Source organism: Trichosurus vulpecula, chromosome 4, assembly GCF_011100635.1.
Source record: "Trichosurus vulpecula isolate mTriVul1 chromosome 4, mTriVul1.pri, whole genome shotgun sequence".
Lineage (NCBI taxonomy): Eukaryota > Metazoa > Chordata > Mammalia > Diprotodontia > Phalangeridae > Trichosurus > Trichosurus vulpecula.
In genome coordinates, this window is record NC_050576.1 from 174,118,292 (window position 1) to 174,142,600 (window position 24,309).

General features: G+C 39.2%; 1 protein-coding gene across 1 annotated transcript; it reads left to right on the forward strand.

Moving 5' to 3' along the window:
• The first annotated feature begins 18,557 nt into the window (after positions 1–18,557).
• Positions 18,558–22,367, forward strand: TMEM100 (transmembrane protein 100). The gene is made up of 3 exons (XM_036757241.1): positions 18,558–18,585; positions 18,674–18,831; positions 21,531–22,367. Exon 3 carries the CDS (start codon positions 21,597–21,599, stop codon positions 21,999–22,001), a length of 405 nt encoding a protein of 134 aa, XP_036613136.1. The 5' UTR covers positions 18,558–18,585; positions 18,674–18,831; positions 21,531–21,596; the 3' UTR covers positions 22,002–22,367.
• The last annotated feature ends 1,942 nt before the right edge of the window (positions 22,368–24,309 follow it).

The following is a 24,309-nucleotide window of genomic DNA, read 5'->3' on the forward strand; positions in this document are numbered from 1 at the left end:
AAAGTGATGAAAATGTCCATACCCTTTGACACAGTAATTCTACTGCTAGGCACATACATAGGAAAGTAGTTGACAAAAAGAAAGGCTCTCTCTCCATGTGTGAATATATATACTACTATATGTACTTGTATATGACATACACATATGTATATATACTTGCATATATGTATGTTTATATGCCATATGTCAGCACTTTTACATGGTAGCAAAGAATTGCAAATAAAGGAGATGTCCATTGATTTGGGAATAACTAAATAAATTGTGGTACATGAGTATAATGGAATATTACTGTGCTAAAGGAAATGACAAACATGATGACCACAGAGATTCATGAAAAGACTTGCATGAACTGATACAAAATAAAGGAGAGTCAAGAAACAATATATACCATAATTACAAGATAGATATAAAGGGTAGAAATCATAAAATAATCAAAATTGAATCTTGTGATATTGTAAGAATAAACTTGACCCCTAAAAAGAGATAGACGATATCTCCCTTTGCTCTGCAACAGAAGTCAAGGCCTATTAGTATGAAACATTGCATATAATGTTGGACTTTATCTAGTGTTACTTGCTTTTGCTAAATTCTTTCTGTTCTTCCTCCTTTTTTTCCTTTAAAAATTATTTATTATTACCAATGGCTTTAAGGGAGAGGGAATTAGGAGACATAGGAAAGGAAATTTAAGTAATGTAAAAACAATAAAAATCTGTTTTTAAAAAATTAACAATTAAAAAAAAGAAGTACAGATTTCATTTGACCATGCAATAGAATGTAGCAGACAGTAGAGGGGGTGACAAGAGAAGGAAGCAGAGCTGGGTAGAGATGTTGGTACTGAGCAAAGCTGTGTATTGTTCCTAACAAAAAAGACTTGTTGATCTTTCTAATGACTCACTTATCTAAGAAAAAAAAGTGAGTGTGATGCCTGATCGTTGACCCCAAAGATTCCAAATGATTGACAATCAGAAATCCAGAGAATCAAAAAGACTCCTTTAAAGTTGGTGCTAGGTTCCATTCAGATATTGTGGCCCTCTGAAAATACATCTTGAACAAGAAGTTGTATAAAAATTAATGAGTTTGAACTTTGGGCAGCATCTCACCGTATCGAGGGCTATGAGTCTAAAACTCTTTGTCCAGTTGAAAGATTTAATTCCCTTTCCAAAGCTGATTATTTCAATAAATTTACTTCCAGAATTCTAGATTATAGATGATTGGATCTGAAAGAGACCTGAGTGATTGTCTCAAACAATAATTTTATAAGTGAGGAAATCAAGGATAAGGGAAGGAAAAATTGATGAGTCCAAGGCCACATAGCTAGTTAAGGTACAAAACTAGGGCTGGAAATAAACTTTCCTCAGTCTAAGTGCCATTCCCACTGTATGGTAGTTACTCCCTAGTACTAGCCAAAGATTTGGAGCTCATCATAACAGGACTGGACCTGTATAATTTAAATCTCTGTACACCAAGTTCATTACTCAGGGTTATATGTCATATCATACACCTCCTATTTTAAAATATATATTTATTATATATCACCAATTAATTTTGGTCATTAGCATTTGTGATGTCATAGGCATAGATGAGAAAGCTCCCTGTGACATGTACCCCAGCAACTGTCCTGCAACTTACAATCTTTAAGAGCTGCTAGAAAATATACAGGCAATGGAGCATAGAAATCTACCTTGCCCTACAGGAAAGTAAGGGAAAAGGGAATGGGGGAGAATGGGATGACAGAAGGGAGGGCTGACTGGGGAATGGGCCAATCAGAATATATGCCATCTTGGAGTGGGGCAGAGGGTAGAAATGGGGAGAAGTTTTGTAATTCAAACTCTTGTGAAAATCAACGCTGAAAACTAAAACTATTAAATAAATAAATAAAAAACAAACAAAAAAAAACCCAAACAAATAACAAAAAAATAGCTGCTAGAAAGACTAAAAGGTTTAACAACTGACCTTAGGTAACAAAGCCAGTATGTAACCCCCTCAAGGTATTACCTCAGGCTGCTTTTCATTCCCACTGTAAACCCAAATAATATGTAATCCCAGAGTTTAGGGTTAGAAGGGACCTTAGATGTTTTTCAGATCAAAAATCCACAAACTTCTCCCTAAGGTAAATTATTAATAAAGGTTTGAGTTTAGCTGGATTATCCTGAGGAGGGGAACCAAGGTGATGAAAAGGCCTTGAATTCTTACAAAATGAGTATCAGCTGAACGAACCAGGGGTGCTTAGCCTGGGGAAGAAAAATATGGGAAACAAGGTAGTGGTCTCCAAGTATTTGAAGGGGTGTCACCAGAAAAAGGGATTACACTAGTTCTGTAAGATCTCCAAGGGCAAAAGTGGGAGCAAGAGATGGATTCATGGAGAATAATCTAAGCTTGACGTAAGGGAAAATTTCCTAACATTCAGAACCATTCCAGAGTGGAATGGGGTGCTTTGTTAGGTCTTAGGTGGCCTCTTACTGGAACTTTTCAAGCAAATATTGGATGTCCATTTGTTGGGTACTCAATTGAAAGGATTCTTTTTTGCATGTGGGTTAATAATTTAAAAAAAAAAGAGGTAATTTTTCAGCTGATTTGAAAGAAGCAAAGTGATTTAAGACCTTAGGGAGGAGGTGTTCTACATAGCACACCAAATTAAAGCAGCCCAAAAAAGGAATCCAGAATGTCACCTATGCATTACTAGAGGGTCAATTGTCTTACCAGGGAAATTAACTTGTTGTTTGTAAAAGATTTCCCAGAGTTGGCTTTGTAATCATAAGAGACTTGGTTTACCACTGGGATCATCCACGTACGTGGTGTGTGTGTGTGTGTGTGCGCACGTGCGTGCGTGTCTGTGTGTGTGTGTGTGTGTGTGTTTAATTCATTCATCAAAATCTTTCATCACAGATTCAGAGGCGGAAGGGAGTTTAGAAAACAGTAAAACAGTGGGTCCTCTGACTGCAAATCCAGTGCTTTCTCCACTAAACCACAGCACCTCTGGAACCAGAAGTAATTATTGCAGAACAGAACAATTATTTAGGGATGGGCCCAAGGAGCCTTAAGGAAATCTAGTTTCCACATGACAAGAGCACACCCTCTTGGCAGCTTCCAAAAGAGATAATGTGCCTCTCTATTGTTGTCCAAGTTCCCTTTCCCTGGTACACTGCCAGCACCCACTCCTCATTCCCTGAACTTCTCAGGCTTTGGCTTCCCTAATATCAGGGCCTTCCCTCAGGTGGGTGGCTTACAGATCTCACAGACTCTAAATTAAGGTCCTTGATGGATTCCCCAAAGCTACAGAGACACCGGTTATAGCGGTGTGTTTAACCAGGGCCCTGGGCCTGACATATTCTACCACGCATCTATCTAGTGAGCTTAAAGTCACTGCAAAGATGGTGGATAGAGTAGAGAGTGCTGTAGTGAATCAGGGATAGGGACTAGGTTTATGTTTCATTAATATAGGAAACTCAGAGATGAGGAAATTCCCCCTACAAATGCAGGTCTAAAACTTATGGTCTTAGAGAATTACCTAGAGTGCTGAGAAGGTTAAATGATTTTGTACAGGGTTGCACAGCCAGTGTATGGGGACTGTTTCATTCATTTTATTTATATACCCAGCACCTTGCACAGTGTCCAGCACATAGCAGGCACTTAATCAATATTTCCTGATTAACAGGCTAGGGGTTGGACTTGAACCTTCATTTTCCTAGCTCCAAGGCTAGCTTGTTTTTCACCATACAGTGCTTCTCGAACATTTTGTCTTAGGGCCCTTTACACTCTTTTTAAAAAATACTGATCTCATTTATTTAATATGTTTTCCCAAACACTTTCTACTCTTAAAAATTATTGAGGACTCCCCTAAGAATTTTTGCTTATATAAATGAGAGTTATTAATATTTACTGTATTAGAAATTAAAACATCATACTATAATTGTGAAAATAGTTGTGACTTTGTAGTATACTGTGCATGGGTTTCAGGGACACGCAAAGGACCCTTAATCACACTTTGAGAACTGTTGTACAATGCTATGCTGCCACTGAAAATGAAGAAACTATTGGAAAATTTAACCTCAATCAAACAATCATCAGTCATTTATTAAGCAATAATTATGTGCTGGGTACTAGAGATATAAAGAAAAAATGGAAACTGCCTTAAGAGGAACACAGAGGGCTCAGTGGATAGACCACTGGGTCTGGAGTCAGAAAGAACTGAGTTCACATCTGGCCTCAGACCCTTGTTAGCTACGTGACCCTAGACAAGTCACCTAACCTCTGTTTACCTCAGTTTAGTCATCAGGAAAATGGAGACAATAATAACCCGTGCCTTCCAGAAATGTTGTAAGGCTCAAAGGAGATAATAAGTTTAAGGAACTTAGAACAGTGCCAGACGCATAGTAAACACTATATAAACATTATCTATTGTTTTTGAAACAGTCTCTGCCTTCAAGGAGATTATATTCTATCAGGAGAAACAATGTGTACACATATACACACTGTATAAAAATACACGGATACAAAATATATACAAAGTGCATTCAAGGTCATTTCTTGGGTGGAGGCAGAGAGGAACTCTCATTGGGAACGATCAGCAATTATTCATTCTGAGGCTATGAACAAACTCAGAGGATACAAAAGGAAGGTCAGTGCTTCTAATGATGTACTTAGGATAGCCTCAGCTCTACTCTCTTGAGTGATATCCAGATTATTTGTGACCATAACTGGATAAAAATGAATGAATGTCCAAATCAACAGCTAGGGTCGCATATACTTAGGCACCCATTGATGGTTTTCTTTCATATTTAACCAGACTTATAATTTCAGTGGTCTAGGGAGGTCCTAGTACAAAAGTGGCTCTGCCAATGCAGATTTATGCCTTTTCTGCAACTTAGAATCTTAGAGAGTTGTTGATGCATTGATGTTTTGTTTTTTTTTAATGGGGTAGGTTATAGCTCTCTGTGTGGCCATATGTGCTACTTTTTAAGGTTGGGTTACCTGAATTTTCTGATAACTGAAGCTTAAATTGAAGCAAAATCCTTTTAGAGCTGGAAAGGACCTTAAAAATCATCATCTAGTTGCCCCCCTCCCCCACCTTTTTTTTTTCAACAGAAGACACCGAAGCACAGGAAATTGAAGTGGCTTCCTCAAGGCCAACCAGAACATCAGTAACACCATTGGGACTACAACTCATTTTCCCTATTCCTACTCCAAGTGATTTTTTACTCTGCTTCTAGGGTTTAAGAAGAGAAGCATTCAGCTTTGCTCTTGGAGTATGTCCAAAATTTAACTCCATCTCTCTAGATTCATAATTATGCCTAATATTTACATAATGTTTTATATATATAATTTACATATTACTTTATGTATATAATCTCATTTGGTCCTTGTAACAACCCTGGGAAGTAGGATATAATATTTCCCCATTTTTCAGATTAGAAAACTGAGGTATAGATAGGTTCAGTGGCTTGCCCAGAGTCACACAGCTACTTCATGTCTGAGGCAGGGTTCAAACTCAGGTTTTCCTAACTCCAACTCCAGTTCTGTCCCCACTATACCAGCTGAGAGAAGAAGCATGTTGCAGCGGAAAGAAGATTTATTTTGGCATAGGGAGCCCTGGATTCAAGTCCTTGCTTTGCTATTTAATGTCTATGTGATCTCAGGAAAGTTATAAACTTATTAGGTCTCATTTTTCTTTATCTAGAAAATAAAGAGCTCAGGTTAGATGATCTGAAAGTTCCCTTCCATCTCTCAATCTATGATCCTGTGAAATCACAATAAAGTTAAGAAGGATAGTTTATTTGAACTGTTTAATCGGGAACCATACCCCTGGTGCATTAATACTTCTTACTGTTTGGTCTTTTTTCAGTCATGTCTGACTCTTTGGGACCCCATTTGGGTTTTTTTTTCAAAGATATTGGAGTGGTTAGTCATTTCCTTCTCCTGTTCATTTTACAGATGAGGAAACTGAGGCAAACAGCATTAAGCGACTTGCCCAAGGTTGTACAACTAGGAAGTATCTGAGGTCAGATTTGAACTCAGGAAGATGAGTCTTCCTGACTCCAGGCCTGACACTTTATCTACTGCACTACCTAATGCATTGATACTTCTTAAAGAAGTGGCAGTTCTGTTCCATTCAAGAAACATAGTTCAGGGAGAGAGAGAAAATAATCCTCCAGAACTGTTGTATCCATCAGACTGGAAGGGGTCCAGTAGTTTTCTGGCAGATTTATTAACTGAATGCAAATGGCCAGTTGGCACTGAAACGTTCCTGAGCTGACATGATGTCCTTTAACTCACAGTCATTATAGAAACAGGTCGTTCTTTTCTTTTTTTCTGTGTTCATGCATTATCTAGAGATCATCAGTTATTTTAAAGTTTGGAAGAACAGTAATGCTAGCTTCCTGTATAGTTTTCTTAAGTAAACACAAAGGAGACAACAAGGTGCAGTCTCCTTTCTGCAGGATTTAAAGATTCAATCTAAGAAAATCACGGACTGGTCCCTTGAATTGTTTCAAGGACTGAATCCAGAAGATAAACACCTCTATTCATACATAAGTATACTGTGGTGTGGCCAACATTTAGTTTCCTACTACCCACTCTATGACCATTGAAGTCTGTCTAAATAGGTGAAGCCATCATTCTAAACATTTTCTTGAGCCTCTGATAATCTCAACAAATATCTGTGTGCAAAAGTTTCTGTGGGAAGGCAATGATTGTTTTTCCATCTGAAGCAATACTTTGAGTTACAAAGGTTCTTTTATTTTGAGCATTTCACAAACTATGTGAAATTATGACTGAGTAGTGCTCATTTAGGACCATACCTGTTATCTGTGTGTGTAGCCTAAATGACTCTGTTCTGCATGATCTACAATATTCCGATGATCCTGGAAAATGCTGTCAAAATTCTAGGTCGTTGTATACCTGAGACTGAGCACCTCGATATTTGAAAACATTTCACCTGGATAAATAACCAAGTTTTTTTTTTTTTTTGCATTTCTGCCTCATCATGGTACAGTGGAAATATCAACGGACTTGGAGAAAGGAGAGAACAGGATTTGAATGCAAGCTCTAACACTCAACATCTGCAAGATGGATTTCAGTAATCATTGAGTCCAACTCAACCCAACACATTTACTAGCTGTTCAACCATGGCAAACACTTCAGGTCTCAGGCCCTCAGCTCTTCCCCAGTTATATAGATCCCCAAAAGTAAGATGGGAATGATAATAACTGTAATGCCTACTTTACAGAGTGGTTCTATCAAATGAGGCGATGTATAGATAAGATTTTAGAAAGTTGAATCATCATCATGATCATCACCATTGACAAAAATAAATGTTCAACCTGGAAAATAGAAGACATACAATAAGAGGAGCAGGTGGGAAGGAACGCTAACTATCTTTGAGTTTTTGAAGGGCAGTAATGTGGAGGAGGGGTGGGACTTGGTCTGCTTGTCTTAAGAAGGTAGAACTAGTAGAATTGTGTGTAAATTTCAGAGAGTAAAATCTAGAGTTAATATAAGGGGAAAAAAGTCTTAATCAGAGCTATTCTAGTACTTACTTTAATAACAGAAAGTAGGTCAACGGAATAGATTAAATGAACAAGAAACAGAAGGAACTAAAAACAGTAGGCCAGAGTCTGATAAATACAAGGACATAAATTACTGGAGGGAAGCAGTTACTTTTTGATAAGAACTGCTGAGAAAATTGTAAACGAGTTTGAAGGAAATTGGGTTTATAACAATATTTTATGTTATATACTAAAATGTGCTCAAAATGGATGTTACCTAAATAGAAAAGGTCACTTCATAGCAAAATTAGAACTTCATTTTCTTCCTTCCTTTCTCCTTCCTTTCTTTTTCTCTCCCCTTTCTTTCCTATTTCCCTTTCTTCCTTCCTTCCTTTTTTCTTCCTTCCTTCCTTCCTTTTTCTTTCTTTCTTTCTTTCTTTTTCTCTCTTTCTCACTCTTTCTTCTTTCCTTCCTTCCTTTCTTTCTTTCCTTCCTTCCTTCTTTCTTTCTTTCTTTCTTCCTTCCTTCCTTCCTTCCTTCCTTCCTTTTTCTTTCTCTTTCTTTCCTATTTCCCTTTCTTCCTACCTTCCTTTTTTCTTTCTTCCTTCCTTCCTTTTTTTCTTCCTTCTTTCCTTCCTTTTTCTTTCTTTCTTTCTTTTTCTCTCTTTCTCACTCTTTCTTCCTTCCTTCCTTCCTTTCTTTCTTTTTCTTCCTACCTTCCTTCCTTCCAGCACAGCTAGAAGATATTCTAAATCTAGTATTCCAAATTCCATCTAGCCATCCACCCAAATACCAGAACCTACCCAGCATGTATGGGCATCTTGCCATTTGTGAACCACCCTCTTTTTGTTTTCCAACTCTTGTTCTTGGAACAATTTCAATTATTATTTTTGTTGTTAATTATCTAATTAATATTAGCAGGTAAAGAGATTAAACTATCCCTATTTACTGATGATACAATGACTTTCTTAGAAAATCCTAGGGAATCTGCAAAGATACTAATCAAGACAACTTATAATTTCAACAAAGTTGCAGTCTACAAAATAAATGCTCAAAACAATTACCATTGCAAAGAGGGAAAGTACGGCAATCTCCCACACTGTGGCTTCAATGACAGTCCCTATGAATGTAAGCTCTTTTCCCTCCTTACAACTCCTCTATATAGGCTGTATTACTGTAGGCAGTTCACTTAACCTCCAACTGCCCATTTCCTCAACTGTAAAATGGGGATCATTGCACCTTGCTCACAGGATTATTAGGATCTGATCAGATGAGATAATATTTGTAAAACTTAGCCCAGAGCCTGCCATAGAAATACTTATTCACCCTTCCTCACCCCCTTAGAATGCCCTTGAGGACAGAGACTGTCTCATTTTGGTATTTGTATCCCTAGCTCCTAACAGGCACTGAATTAATGCTTTTATGATTGATCATTTGAGCATAGATTACATGTGAGATAGTGTGCAGGGCACTGAGGATATATAAAGAAAAGAAATCAAAATCTCTACTCCTGTAGAATTTCAATGCTCCTGAGTCAATATATGAACACAGATAAATTCACACAAGATAATTTGAGGAAAAAGAATGCTAGCTCAGGGGAAATCAATTATTTAAACAAGCAAAAAACCCCATTTTTAAAAGCACTGGTCAACTGTGAATGACTTAGCTTTTCAGATCAATAAAATGATCCAAGACAATTCCAAAGGATTTATGATGAAAAATGCCATCTACCTCCAGAGAGAGAAGTGGTGGAGCCTGAGCACAGAGTGAAGCATATTTTTTTCACTTAATTTTTCTTGCTTTTTTCTTTACACAATGGATAATATGGAATATATTTTGCATGATTTATATTTATATAATTGATTTCACATTTCTTGCCTTCTTAATGGCTGGGAGAGGGGCTGGAGGGAGGGATAGAATTCATAATTCAAAAAATTTTAAACTAATCTTTAAAACAAATAATAATTTTTAAAAAAGAAATTGAAAATTGTAATTGGGAAATGTTTAGCAAAATAAATAAAAAGTACAATGCAGACAAACACATGGGTTCAAGTCCTGGCAGAGCTATAACTAAGGAAGAATAATCAGAGCTTTGCCCTAGAGCATCAGAGCAGCAAAAGTTTAACACACAACCACATTCAGAAACATAAGCAGCTACGCTTAGCAAATGGTTGGCATTGTTAAATGCTGAACCCGAAGTCAAGAAGACCTGAGTTCAAATTATCCCTAAGATACTTGCTAGTTTTTTGATCCTGGGCAAGTCACTTAACCTCTGTTTTCCTCAGTTTCCTTAACAGGCCTACCTCATAGGACTGCCATGATGATTAAATGTTATATTGGTAAAACAGCACAATGTCTGACATGTATTAGGCACCTTTATTATTATTATTATTATTTTTAGCAACTATTTGTAAGCTACTGTAGTAACTAAACCTGTCTTTTATTCAACTGAATTTGTCTGAATTACATCTTATGTTATTTTCATACCATGAATTGCAAAGTTGATTTGAAGACCTGCTTCATCACTAAAAATTCCCAGTTGTAGACTCAAAGTCCCAGCTCTGCCATTTGTTGGCCATGTAACCATGGGCAAAACATTGAATCTCAATGAGTCTTAGTTTGCTTGCCCATAAAAAGAGAATATTCATACTTGGCAGTGTAGAAAGAGAGCCAACCTAGGAGTCAAGGAGGCTTATGTGAATAAATAAACAAACAAACAAATAAATAGACAAATGAATAAATAAATAGATAGATACATCTATGAATGAACGAACCAATAAAGAAACAAGCAAGCAAACAAACAAATAAATAAATAAGCAAAGCAGCTAGGTGGCGAAGTGGGTAGAGCAAAGTAGATATGGCACCAGTCCTGGAGTCAGGAGGACCTGAGTTCAAATCTTGCCTCAGACACTTACTTGCTGTGTGACCCTGGGCAAGTCATTTAACCCTGATTGTCCTCTCCCTTCCCCTCCCCCCCAAAAATAAAAGGAGGCTTGGGTTGAAGTTCTGTCTATGAAGCATATTGGCTATTTGACCATGGACAAGTCATTTAATCTCTAAGTGTTCCAGGCATCTTTCTAAGGCTAGAAATCATAGATAAGAAGCTGATCTACACAAACGTAGGGATTTCCCACCTGGGTAGTTCTCCCCTCAGGAATGAAATCATAGATGTGAGCCTAAAGAGAGAAAAAAAATTGTGCTACCTACCTCAGAAGGTTATTATAAGAAAAATGCATTTTAAACCTTAACAAAAATGCAAGCTACTGCTATTAGTTCTCAGTTTTTGCCTACTGTTCTTGGTGCTATGAGATCACTGCCCTTAGAAACATAAACATGAGAGAAAAATATCCTTCGAAAATAATAATAAATTGGTTGGTGGGACACAATGAATTTATGAGGGCCCAATTGTATTCCAAACCACCTTCTGAGATACGTCTACCTTCAGAGTACAGATTCAGACATATTCTTAAAAGAAACCTGGAAAGAGAAACCTGGCAAGCCTCCAGGATCCAATGGAACCCACTTGAACTGGATGAAGACTGGACTAGAAACCGTGCCATGGCTGGATGCCCTGGGGGATCCTTCAGAACTGCAGAAATATTGCCAAGTCAACCATATTACATGAAAGCATGCTGAAAGTAAATATGAACAAGTAATCCAATGCATATGGAGACGTTTTGGGCAAAACATGTGCATTCATGAGGGAGAATGTTGCAGCCACCCAAACTGTGGTGAGCATAACCACAAAATCAAAACATTCCAATCTCCCAACCTAGAACTAGAACCCACTGCCTCTTGTAAAAGTAAACAGAAGTCTTAGCATCACATGGTTTTTGCCAATATATTTTCCTTTATTTCATTAAGTATTTTCCAATCACATGCAAAAAAAATTAACATTAAATTTAAAAAATTTTCAGCGTCAAATTCTCCCCCTCCATCCTCACCTTCTCCTACCCCTTGAGAAGGCAAGCAATATGATATCAATTATACATGTGAAGCCATGAAAAATATATTTCCATATCAGCCATGTGAAAAAGAAAGCATACATACAAAAAAACCCAAGAAAAATAAAGAGAGCAAGATGTTTGCTTCGTTCTGCATTCAGAGTTCCTAAGTTGTCTCTCCGGAAGTGGAGAGTATTTTTCATCATGGGCCTGAAGGAAATGTCTTGGATCATTGTCTTGAGAAGAGTAGACAAGTCTTTTACAGTTGATCATCCTTACAATATTATGACTACTGTATATAATGTCCTCCTGGTTCTGTTCACTTCATTTTGCATCAGTTCATGTAAGTCTTCCCAGGTTTTTCCAAAACAATCCTATCCATCATTTCTTATAGCACAATAGTATTCCATCATAATCCTGTACCACAACTTGTTTAGCCATTCCCCAACTGATGGACATCCCCTCAATTTCCAATTCTTTGCCACACGTTTTTGTCAATGCTGTGCTGAAAGAATGATACACCTTCCCCCTGTATCCTTCTATTCAAATTATGTTGACTCCAATAGGACATGGCTTATACCTACCTCCTGACAGAGAAGCAATGGATCAAACACGCTGAACAAAACACATGTCTTTTTGGATATGGCCAATGTGTGAATTTGTAGTGCTGAATTATGCATATATTAAAAGTCTTTTTTTCTTTTCCTTTCCTGGGGGAGTGGAGAAGTGGTAGAGATAGAAAAGAAATGCTTGGTAATTGAAAAATTAACAAAAATGAAAAATATTGGGCCCCATATCATATTTCTTGGTTTAAAGCCATTTCCAAGTTGATGAAGTTCTGGGGTTGGGGCGGGGGTGGGGGGGGAGGGCGGGGGAAGGGATGTGCCAAATCAATTCAATTCAACTCAAATCAGCAATCATATAGTAAGCACCTACTGTGTATAATGTAACTCTCCTGCCTTCACAAAGCCTTTGGGGAGAGTCAGTCAAAGTTTTCCCAATCTTAGTTCCTCATCCATCTTTTTCTTCAATATTGTGAAAAGTATATGATTCCATCATTGTGTATGCTAAGATCCCACAGAAGCAGATAGCAACTCCTCCACGCCTTTTCACCTTGTGTGATTCTTGGCCATGTTTTCCTATAATCTTCCTTAGTGGATAGACCCAGCATACCAGAAGGCCTTTCTTTTCCTCTTTTAGCATCTCAGGATATCAATGTGCCAATAAGATCGGCCTATCTCTTGTCCTTTGTCTTTCTACATAAGTGGTCTGCCATCTTCTTTAGTCGTATTTACCTCTTGAAGTTCCTGTACATATCTTTGTTAGTGACATTTTGTACCATGTGTATGTCCCATATTTATCTTTCTTGTAACCTTTTATCTATTTGCAATTTTAATTTTTCTAAGATAGCGATGTTCCAAGATTTACAACTATGTATTTATGTATTCCTTCAGTCCTACCTCCTTCCTTCTACCCTCCCTCCCTTCCTCTCTATCCCTTCTTCCCTCTCTACCTTCCTTCCTTCCTTCCTTCCTTCCTTCCTTCCTTCCTTCCTTCCTTTCTTCCTTCTCTTCTTGCTCCCTTCCTCCCTCCCTTTTGCTTGCTTGCTTTCAATAAGCATTTATCGAGGTCCTACTGTGTGTAAGGAACAGCTCCAGACCTTAAGAAAACAAAAATAAAAACTAAGCAATCCTTGTTATCAAAAAGTTTACTTCCTGTTGGATAGAAAACAACATATACACAAATGGGACTATGTAGATCGGAAAGAAATGGAGTTTTGATGTAGCTAATAGCTTGGGACCATCCATATTTAAAGTGAGGGAAATGTTCTTCCTTTGAATAATATGGTGAGGGGGAGCTTTGGGGGAAAGCTATTTTACCTATATCACAGTGAAATTCTAGTGAGACCCCTTGGTTAGTGGCTTGAGGGGCAAACCACACTGCATGCCTTGGCTAGATAATTTATTTAATGATACTCTGTTTTTTGTAGGCTTAAGGAAGGCAGCACAAAAGCGAGTTCAGGATATTTACACTTCTGTAGTGTCCTGAGCATCACAACTTGTCACACATTGTCCATAGATGCCACTTGTGTACAGTGTGTTAAATACAACTCACACAAAACATATCCATCCTGGTATAGTCAAAAGAGGTTTGGGCTGGAAGTTAGGAGAGCTAATTCTAGAACAAGTTCTGCTACTTATTCATTATAGCATTGTAGGCAAGTCCTTTCAGCAATGGAGTCAGGAAAGAACACTGAACTTGGAGTCTGTTAACCTAGCCTTGGCTCTGACTCTACTGCTATCTACTAGCAACACAATTCTGAGTAAATTACTTCATTTACCACCCTGAACTCCAGTTTTCCCATATATAAATTGGAGGTTATAAGATTAAAATAGGAAGAGACCTTAACAGTCATCTAACTAGCTAGCCTGACCCTTTCAGGCAGCTAAAGTGCATTTGGTTCAGTGCATAGAACATTGAACTTGGCATCAGGGACACCTGACTTTAAATCTTTGCCTCAGACACTTATTAGTTACATGACCTTGGGCCAATCATTTAAACTCTGCCTCAGGTTCCCATCTGTAAAAGCGGGATAATAATAGCACCCACCTCCCAGAGTAGTTAGGAGGATAACATGAGATGACAGGAAAAGCTCTTTCAAACTTTAAAGTTTGAATATATTATTTTTATTATAACAAATTATAAATATTATCTGTTATTTTATGGATGGGAGAACTGGGGTCCAGAGAGGTTATACAATCTGCCCATAGTCACGCAGATGGGAATAAGAGAACTGGGATTCCAACCCAAGTCTCTCATTCTGAATTTTCACCCTTTCTGCTTAACTGAGGATCATGCTATGCATCCTTACTCTTTCAAAGAGTTTTTGTGAGGATCAAATAAGGTAATAAGTTTCAATCAATGAGCATTTATTAATCACCTACTATGTACCAGACTCTAGTGATGCTAAGACATTAGTGAAACATTCCCAGTCCCAAGGGTTTGCAAAGCACTTTACATATATTAACCCATTTGATCCTCACAGCAATGCAGGGGGAGTGAGGTATTATTATTATCTCCAAATGAGGAAACTAAGACACAGAGAGTGACTCATCCAGGGTCACACAGCTAGAAAATGCCTGAGGCAGGATACAAACTCAGGTCTTCCTGACTTCAAAACCACATTATCTATCCATTGTACCACCCAATTGCTTCTCATAAAGCAGCTAAGATGGAGGGAGGGAAGTGAATCATTTAAGGTCATATACATCCGAAGGGAGCTTTGTACCCATTTCCTCTGAATCCAGAGCCAGTCTTCTTTTCATCACAACACCCTGCCTCCCTACTGAAGTATAAGCTGTTATTGAAATCCTTAGCTTTTGAGGTTTTTTACTTTTATCATTATTTATGTTTGTCATGTCACAATTACAATGATGTATTTATCTCTCACTTCAACCCCTCACCTCCTACAATGGGACTGTCTTTTATTTTTCTAGTGCTTAACACAGTGCCTGGCACATAGTAGGTGCCTGATAAATATTTATTGACCAATAAATATTTATTGAGAAAAAAAGATGGGCATTTGGTTTGAAGGCACTGAGTCCTTAATTCTAGGCTATCACTCACAGAATCCGAGTTTCAGATTCTGAAGAGAAAACTTTGAAAATAAAACCAGAGGGAGGATCAGGATTACTCAAAGGACAGCATAGTATAAAAGGAAGCGACTTTTCCAAATGCGAAGAGTTGGGCTACATCCACAGAGAAGCCGGGTGAAATTCAGCTGTGAGGCAATGGTTGGGGATTTCCTTTCACCACATTTTCTCTGGTCCCTTAATTGTTTTTAAACCTTGCTGAGTACTTTGTTTACAGTCCCTAGTACAGGGATTTGCATCCCCTGCTCCTGTTTGTGCTGTCCAAGAGTCTGTCTCAGTTCCATTCTGCCTGGAGCAAGGTAAGGATTTTCTTTCTGTTCTGTTCTCTAATCTGAAGCTCTGAGATGGAAAAGGAGTGTGTGTGTGTGTGTGTGTGTGTGTGTGTGTGTGTGTGTGTGTATGTGTGTGTACACACAGGCATGTGTGTATGTGCCTGTGTGTGTGACAAATGACTAAGGGACCCACCAGTTTAACCTGATCATTGATGCAGACTGGCTAGGGACAGTCAGAAAAGTTTCTAAAAGCAAAGAATTCTCTTTTGAGCCATGTGCTTTGAAGAGTTTGTTCAGAGAGCTCATTTTTTTTCCCAGAGATTTCAGTCTCATTTTCAAAAAAAGAAGTGTGTAGCATACTCATGATTTTATTTTCAAAGCACTATCGAGTTTTGGAGGTGGAGTATCTTTACTTATGCACATCCTTTGTAAGATCTGTATTTCCTTCATTTTAAATTTTTGCTTTGCCATCCCGGGCTTGCTGTGAGTGGGAAACATCAAGAGACAGCTGATACTGTTAAGCAGGAATTCTTAATTTTGAACTTCGGAAGCTGTAAAGACTAAAGAGAGAGTATGTTTTGTTTGTTGAGAGGTAGCTTTCCTTAAGGGGATCTCTCAGAGATCGTGTCTCTCTGGGCTTTTTTTTCTCCTGGCTGTCTCTGCCTGCTCTCTTCCAAACATGAAGGTTGGAGCAATCTGCAATTTGTCTCCAAGAAGGACTTTTACAGCAGCTCCCCCACCCTCAAATTTCTTACTGAGCTTGAGCTCTCAGCACACTTGGGGGAAGGGGGGAAGATTGTTAGTGAGGGAAAAGATTGTCAGAGAGTGAAGGAGAAATCAAAAGACTGAAGTGAGCCTTTGTAAGAGAAAGATTACAGATATCTCTCTCTTCCTTATTCTTCTCCACCACTGGACCACTGGCCACCCATATGCTCACCACCACCACCACCACCACCACCACCCTGACACACATTAGCAGGTTCAGTACTTCTCTCATCTCATACATTGTTGCTACTAAGAAGCTGGAGCAATAGCAGCCTGGTGTCCAACCTTATGGAAGCTGGGGCAGGGCGGGGAGGGGGCGGGGGGGGGGGGGGCCGGAGATGAGAGGACTGTTGTGTGCAAAGGTGTCAGGCAAGCAGATAAAGCAGAGAGCGAACACCTCAAATAAGGTCTCTCCTTCTATGGACAGAACACTCTAGTCTATCTCTATGAATGGTTTTCCCTACTCTTACTATCACTTCCCAAAACAAGAGATGATGCTTTTGAGATTTAGTGACAGTATATATATACACATACACATACATACATATATATATAGTGTGTGTGTATACATACATACACACATATATGTATATACACACATGTGTATACACATGCATGCATATATATGTATAGTTGTATATATGCATGTATATGTGTGTATATCACATGTATGAGGCAGTGGGCAGGAATGGATGGAATGTTGGACTTATAGGTAGGAAGACCTGGGTTCAAATCTCACCACAGATATTTAATAGCTGTATTACACTGGGCAAGTGTCTCAGGTTCATCAGGAAAATGAAGGGGTTGGGCTAGAGCCCCTCTAAGACCCCTTCCAGCTCTATGTCTATGATCCTAAGATCTCTGAAAGTGTTAAGGGAATGTCAAACACCATGAGCCTACTACATTGGTCCCCTGGAGTTCCCCACTTACTCTGTAAAAGACAGAAAAGGGGTAAGGGCAGTGGCAGTTGAGACACTCCAGTTATTCCCACTCACCCCAGGCATGTGGCTGACATCTTCATTAGGTAATTAAGCAGGGTGCTGAACTCTTTCACATTTATTGTACACTTATAGAGAATTCACATGTCCTAACTTTTCAACGTCATTGTAAAAATAAAGGAGTAATCCTTCCAGTCCCCTCTGCTTTCACCCTCCCCCACACACAGTTATTTGTGCTTCTTTTTTTGGCAAATGAGAAAATGTAGCTGTTAAACAGGGAGCAATAATGTCTAAGTGCCTTGATTTGCCACCTTTACCCTGCCCTTGTCTCCCCACCACCACCTCCATGCCATGTTTACTAATGCAAGTGAACAAGGAAAAAATCTATTTTGCAATTTCATTGCAACATGTGGATTCGTTGAATTGAGATCGTCAACCTGCTGAGTTACTAGAAAATGCAAGGATTTCACTAGAACAAGAACTGCCATGGAATTTTAAAACTGGGAAGAGATTAGGAAAAGTTTGTAAAATAAATTCCCTGGTATATTTGCCATTTTAAAAAAACTCGTTGTAATAATCTAGCACTTGTAATTTTTCAAGATCCTTAAAGATGAGAATCCTAAATGAGAGTTCTATCTTGAACGTGGAAGCTTATACGTACAGAAAAGTTTGGTAAAGATGAAAGAAAAGCCATCAGCATTCCCGTTTGAGAGCATGAAATTTCTTATTTGCTATGTGACTGTGCCCATCATTTACCTAATCCTTGATGCAGGCTGTTAGTAACCATGTTTAATTGGCAACAACTTAAAGTCAACATTATATGCCATTGGAAGTCCATTGCCCCCTTCTTCCTCCCCTCCCCCATCCCCAAGATTAACTTGCTCTGGATTCAGCTTTCTACAAAACTCCTGTACTCTCGGCCTATTCACAGCCATTCAGAAGAGGAAGGCTGGAAAAGCTTAGGGACATAAATCTTTTTTTCTGGTTCGTAAGGTTAACCCAGCTGCCTGGTGGCTTCCCAGCTGTTCCTGCTGTCGATAATAATTTCCATCCTTTGGCTGGCCTCTGGGAGCTTCCCCCAGAGCTGCCCTCAGCCAGGTCTATAGCAGCACTGACTCCAGGGTATTTAAACCTTTCAATTCTCCTGAAAACTCTTGGGGCAAAGGAGGAGGCGGCAGTGGGGGCCCTAAGCTGGAAGCCTAAGGGGGAAAACATGAGTAATGAAAGTCAGGATCCACATGTAGTCAACTCGATGAGAGAAATCAAAGTAAAAGCCGTGTCCTTTCTCTAGGGACCTAAGCAAATGATTCTGACACTTACCATGTCAGAGCTGGGAAGGGCTAAAACTTGGAATCTGCTGGCAAGGAAAAGGAAAAAAAATGACGGGGAGGGAAGAGGAGGAGGGGAGAGGGAGGGGATAAAAAGAGAGGGAGGAAGGGAGAGAAGAGCTTTTGCTCTTTTTGATGTTGGAGGCACAGGGTGTTAGAGGCAGAGGGCAAGAGGAAAGGGCTCCAGAGTCCTGAAGCTGAGTGGGTTGTTTTGTATTTTTTCATTTGTTTTGTTTTGTTTGTTTTGCTTTCTTTCCAACAGTTTCTTTTCTCATTTATCTTTTCAAAGAGCCCCCCTGGCCAAGACACATTACCAGTGGGATTTGGAGAGCTGCTGCTGCCTTCTTTTTCTCAAGTTGACAGAAGAGATTCAGAGAGATAAGACTTACTCTTTCTTCCCTAAGAGATCACGCTGAGTTTGATATCAATGGATTTCCTTTTTCTGAGGTAGGTATACTCAACTCGAGCATGGATTTTGTCTATAGTTTTTGCTCCATCCAAGATTTTTTAGTGGTATTAACACCCCTCCCACTCCCCGCTCCCCCATACACATTCCATTTCAGAGTCCCAGGTAGTTTCAGCTTTGATTGGTAGTCTCTACTGGGTAACTGCAGGGTTTGGGAAATACTCTTTGTTGTGCCTGAAATAGGTACAAACACTTTATTAGATAGTTGTAACAAAATGTTGGAGAGATTTCCTTGCCAGAGGATGTCTGAATGTGAGGACCTGGGCAGAGACTGCAAAAACTGCTTTGTTTTGACTTTATTCTTAGTGGATATTGAAAATATCCGGGGTATCATTCAATGTAAAGTGTTTCTGTCAGACGGCCCTAAATCTATGGGTAAAGTTCTGCAAGGGGCTGAAATGCATGCCTTAAGTCCTTCTGGCTGTCTGTTTCTCAAAACTGGGAGGAAGTGACTAACAAGCCTGAGTAACAGGCAAGAATTTCATCAAACTGTTTTTTTTAATGTCTAAGTTACGAGACTTTCAGTACATTTTCAGGTTTGACTTGATTTTCGAAAGAGGAACATTTCAATAAGGTTAAATCAGGATAATTGGAATGCATCTATCAAATCTTATGGAAAATTAGCTCTGTGAATACATGTGCATGCATATATGTGTGCGTGTGTGCGTGAGCACGTGTTTTACAGGTAGCCCAAAAGATGCTCTCTTACTTTGATAGAAATTGTGATTTGGCAACTCAGTGCTGTATCTTTCAATCAACATGACCCAACAAGCATTTATTAAGCACCTGCTAGGGGCACTACATTGTGTTAAGTTGCTAAGTAGTGGGAACATAAAGACAAGATGGGGGAGAAGGGTGTTGTGAAAGAACAGTCCCTGCCCTCAATTCACTTCAGTAGGAATTAAGCTCCTATTGTGTGTCTGTGATAGGCACTGGGATTGCAAAGATGAAAATGAAACAGCCCTTGCCCTCAAGGAGCTTATAGTCTATAGAGGGAAATAGCATGTATACACATAAATTTGTACTAAGTGTATAGAAAATAATTGAGGGGTACGAAAGGGGAGTGTATTAATAAAGGTCTATGTGGGAGGTAACTCTTAAGTTTGCATTCTGCTGAGGTGATGAAACATGTAAACAGATAAGCATAACCAAGATAATTTAAAGGGGAAAGGGAGCAAGCACTAACAATTAGGGAGGATAAGAATCAACTGAAAATCATTTTATTTTAAATTTTAAGAAAAAGTGAAAATGGAGCACTCTGCAATGCCACTTTTCCTCCCTCCTCCCCCTACCCTCTTCAGCACATGGTACTTTCATTTCTTTGTTTAAGGATTGAAAGCCTCCAGGTCAGTCTGGATTGTAAAACATATATTCATTATAACTAAAACCTTGTAACACTTCCCTCCACAAGAGGTGACTGGAAGGTACCTTTATGTGGAAGAGTAAAGCATTAACTTCAGAAACATACATGCTTTTCCTCTGTTAACTAGATGACAGCTAAGAGAGGAGGCATAGTCCAAGTTTCTGCTGTTTTATTGGCTCTGCCCCCATTGACAATCACTTTTGTCAATGGATCATCTTTTGGAAAGAATGCATGCTATGTAGCCACAACATTGGCTTTGAGTTACTGTCAGAGGTATCTGTTTAAAGTGCTCCCTCCCCTTGTACTGATGACACTTTAAATCTGGATTCAGTCCTTTCTGTTCTGTTTCAAGGGGGAAAGCAGCAATAGGGCATAACGGAAGAGCTAGTAAAATGTTTGTAGACCTCCTGGGTCTATTAAACCCTGTAAAGTGCTTCCTGGTTTTTATAACCCCCTTTCTTCAGTTCTGTTGGCCTCATCTATCAGCTGATGGTGAAAAACATGAAATTGGTTTTTGAATGTCTTTAAGCAGTTTGGATAAATCTGCCAGACTGAGGTGAATAAGAAGGAGAACAGAATATATAATTGAATGCAATAGTGTACATGGAAAGATCAGGAGAAGATTTTGATCCCAGAAAACATAATGAAACAGATCCGTCTCCATTGTACACACCTTCAGATGCCGTCACTGTGATTTTTGCTTAGCTGTTTTTCTTCATTACTTGCAAACCTTCAATTCAGGGTGAAGGTGGGAGAAGGGAGTTAAAGGGGTCCTATATCCAGAAATGACTGTTGTGTACAAACAAACGGTATTAATAAAACTAACTTACTAGGGGGTGGCACAGGGAAGCATTAGGGTGAGGAGACAGGCTTTCTCCTGTCCTTTGTCTCTCTGGGAGCACAGCGAATAGCTAACTGAGCCTGAAGTCAGGAAGACCTGAGTTCAAATCCAGCCTCAGACACTTGGTATAGTAGACTAATTCAAGGGTATTCAAACCTTTCTGACACCATGGCAGAGAGCAAAAGCTGGGAAGGGCTAAAACTTGGAATCTGCAGGCAAAGAAAAGAGAAGGGAAACTTTAATGGTAAGTGACCCCAGGCAAGTCATTAAATCTGTTTGCCTCAGTTTCCTGATCTGTAAAATGAGGGTATTAATAGCACCTACCTCCCAGGGTTGCTGTGAGGGTTAAATGAGATAATAATTGCAAAGCCCATATTTAGCCCAGTATAAGCACTATATAAATTTAGTTATTTTGCATTTCTTGGTATTACCTACAATGAATTCTTCAGCCGAGTGTCTCTGTCTTTTCTATACAGCATATGCCTTAACGAACACTTCCAGAATTAGTCTAAAAATTCACCAAGAAATCCCTGCAATACAACATGCCTGAAGAGCACTTTAAAGAGATTTTGGGAACACCAAAGGGTCCAGAGCCCGTAAGAATGGAGAAGAGCAACAACAACGAGTGTGTGGTCACTGCAATTCCCCTCGTCAGTGAGGTTCAGCTGACAGCTGCCACAGGGGGAGCCGAGCTCTCCTGTTACCGCTGCATCATCCCCTTTGCGGTGGTCGTTCTGATCGCGGGAGTGGTGGTTACAGCTGTAGCCTACAGTTTCAATTCTCATGGATCCATCATCTCCATTTTGGGACTTATCCTACTGTCGTCTGGACTTCTTTTGTTAGCTTCCAGCGCCTTATGCTGGAAGGTAAGGCAGAAGAGCAAGAAATCAAAAAGAAGAGAGAGTCAGACAGTTCTGGTGGTAAATCAGAGGAACTTGTTTGCTTAAAAAAATGATCAAACAGAAATCTGAGGCCTGAAAACCTGGCCAGACTTTGACAGATACCTATGACCAGTGTATACATACTCATCTATACTTCATGCAACTGGAATTTTCTAAATGCCAATTTAGAAAATGCAATTGGCCAACTTGGGAAGGGTTTGTTAGCAGTCAGGGAGAAGATTGAGAGTGGAAGGAGCTCTCATGACCTGTGTCTTCTTTGATGACATATTTGATGGCAAAGACTTTTTCTAAGACTGATAAGTCAGCTTTTTCACCACATTACGCTTGTAGGGAGTTATGTGTGAGATGAAGACTATTAGTCAATGCTTGGCTAATATTTTTATTCTTGTTGTTTAGTCATTTTCAGTCATATCTGACTCTTCATGGCCCCATTTGGGGTTTTCTTGGCAAAGATACTGGAGCAGTTTACCATTTTCTTCTCCAGCTCATTTTATAGATGAGGAAACTGAGGCAAACAGGGTTAAGTGACTTGCCCAAGGTCATACAGATAGTCAGTGTCTGAGGCCACATTTGAACTCAGGTCTTCCTGACTCCAGGCCTGGCACTCTGTCCACTACTAGACTTAGCTGCCCTGGCTAATATTGGAAGGCATCAAACAAAACAACAAAATGATGGGACAAAGTTACTATATCTGAGAGTTGCCTACAAAAAAAATCACTGATGTAACATTGTAGCATTTAAACACAATGAAGACTTCAAAGGTGTAGATCACTTTTGATTTTATTTCCTTGAAATTCTTTAATTTCCCCATCCCCACCCCATAAGCTAATTCTCTGGCATCTATTTTTATTATTCTGTTCCAGTGACCTCATTGGTGGTACTTTTTTCTTGAAGAGTAAACTCTTAACTTGTTAACTTTTACTGTTGGCTAGATATAAACATGTTTGTAATGATTTGTGTCAAAAGTAAACAAAGGCCAAGCAGAGCTGGGAGACAATGTTGTTGGGTTAAATTAATATCGAAATGGTCCAATCTAGCACTTTCAATGATTTTTATATGAACGTTTTTAAATGTAATTTTCATTTAAAATAATAAATACTCAGTGCTGCTAGAAGCTTTCTAAAGGATTTTTTTTCATTGTGGACATTTTATTGGAAGCTCTTAATCACCTAGAATCCATTGACTCATTTGAAATAAATGGTTTACTGCTGTCAAAGGGGAGTAGGGAATGTTCTTAACTCCTCTGAAGAAATGTTCCTTTCAGCAATGAATTCTACTCTGAAACCTTCACTTTGGTGGGAACTGAGAAGAGAAAGCAGAAGCGATTTTACTCTGGATGAAAGTGTTTCTCTGTATTTATAGCTTAGGAGGTTTGAGGCTTGGATTTAAAATTTTTTCCACTTTGGTTTGTATAAGATGCTTCACTTACCCTGGTAAGTTCTGATGAGCTTTAGTGCAATGGCTAATGGGAGCAGAGCTGCTTGTTCCATCTTTGTATGGGTCCTTAAAACTGATCCCCAGTCACAGCCTAGGCCCTGAATTGCGGCTTGCTATTTTATGGAGGTATATTGTTGTTCATGGGGAAACTGAGCCAGAGAGTACACATGGCTTTGTGCAAACCTTTCTTTGTCACTGAAAGAACAACTGTCACATTGCTGTATACTCTATATATTATATACTGTTAAATAACAACACAACTGTCAGTGAACAGTGAGATGGTCTTAAAGGCCTGGCTTTCTCTGCAAGACACCATGTTCAGGCAGAGGGGAGAGAGCCTTGGAGGGCCCCAGTGCCTTCAAGGGCTTAAGTTACTTTGGGTAGTTGCTGGGAATATAAGGAGGCTCTGTGAGCTATGTTGCCCCATTCTTTGAAGGACCTGGACAGATGAAACAGTGTTATAAACTCTTAGCAATCACCAGCCCCTTCTAGCTAAAGGCATGAAGTGGGAGGCTTCCTTAATCCTTTTATCATTTTTGCAGGAGAAATGAGGAAGTAGGATGGATTATACGCAATCACCATCTTTTTAAGCTAGTTTGTTAGAGGGAAGTGAGGTGGTTTCAGTTCATCCTGAAATTATAGCAACCCGCTTCAAACCACCTTTTTGTGTAATACTGGTTCTAGTTGGGAACCAAATCTAGAGAACTAACCAGATAGTCCTGCCTTTCAAAATGGAGAAGTGAACGCATGAATTTGTTCCCAAACCACAAGGGGGCCTTGTACTGAAGCTTACATGCCATATTTTCCAAGGAATGACTTAGACTCTGGGGGGAATTGGGAGTTAGGAAGATCTCTTCTGAAACTGAAGAAGGGAAGAATCTCTTCCTACCTGAGTCCTGGTGGATTTACCCAGGAT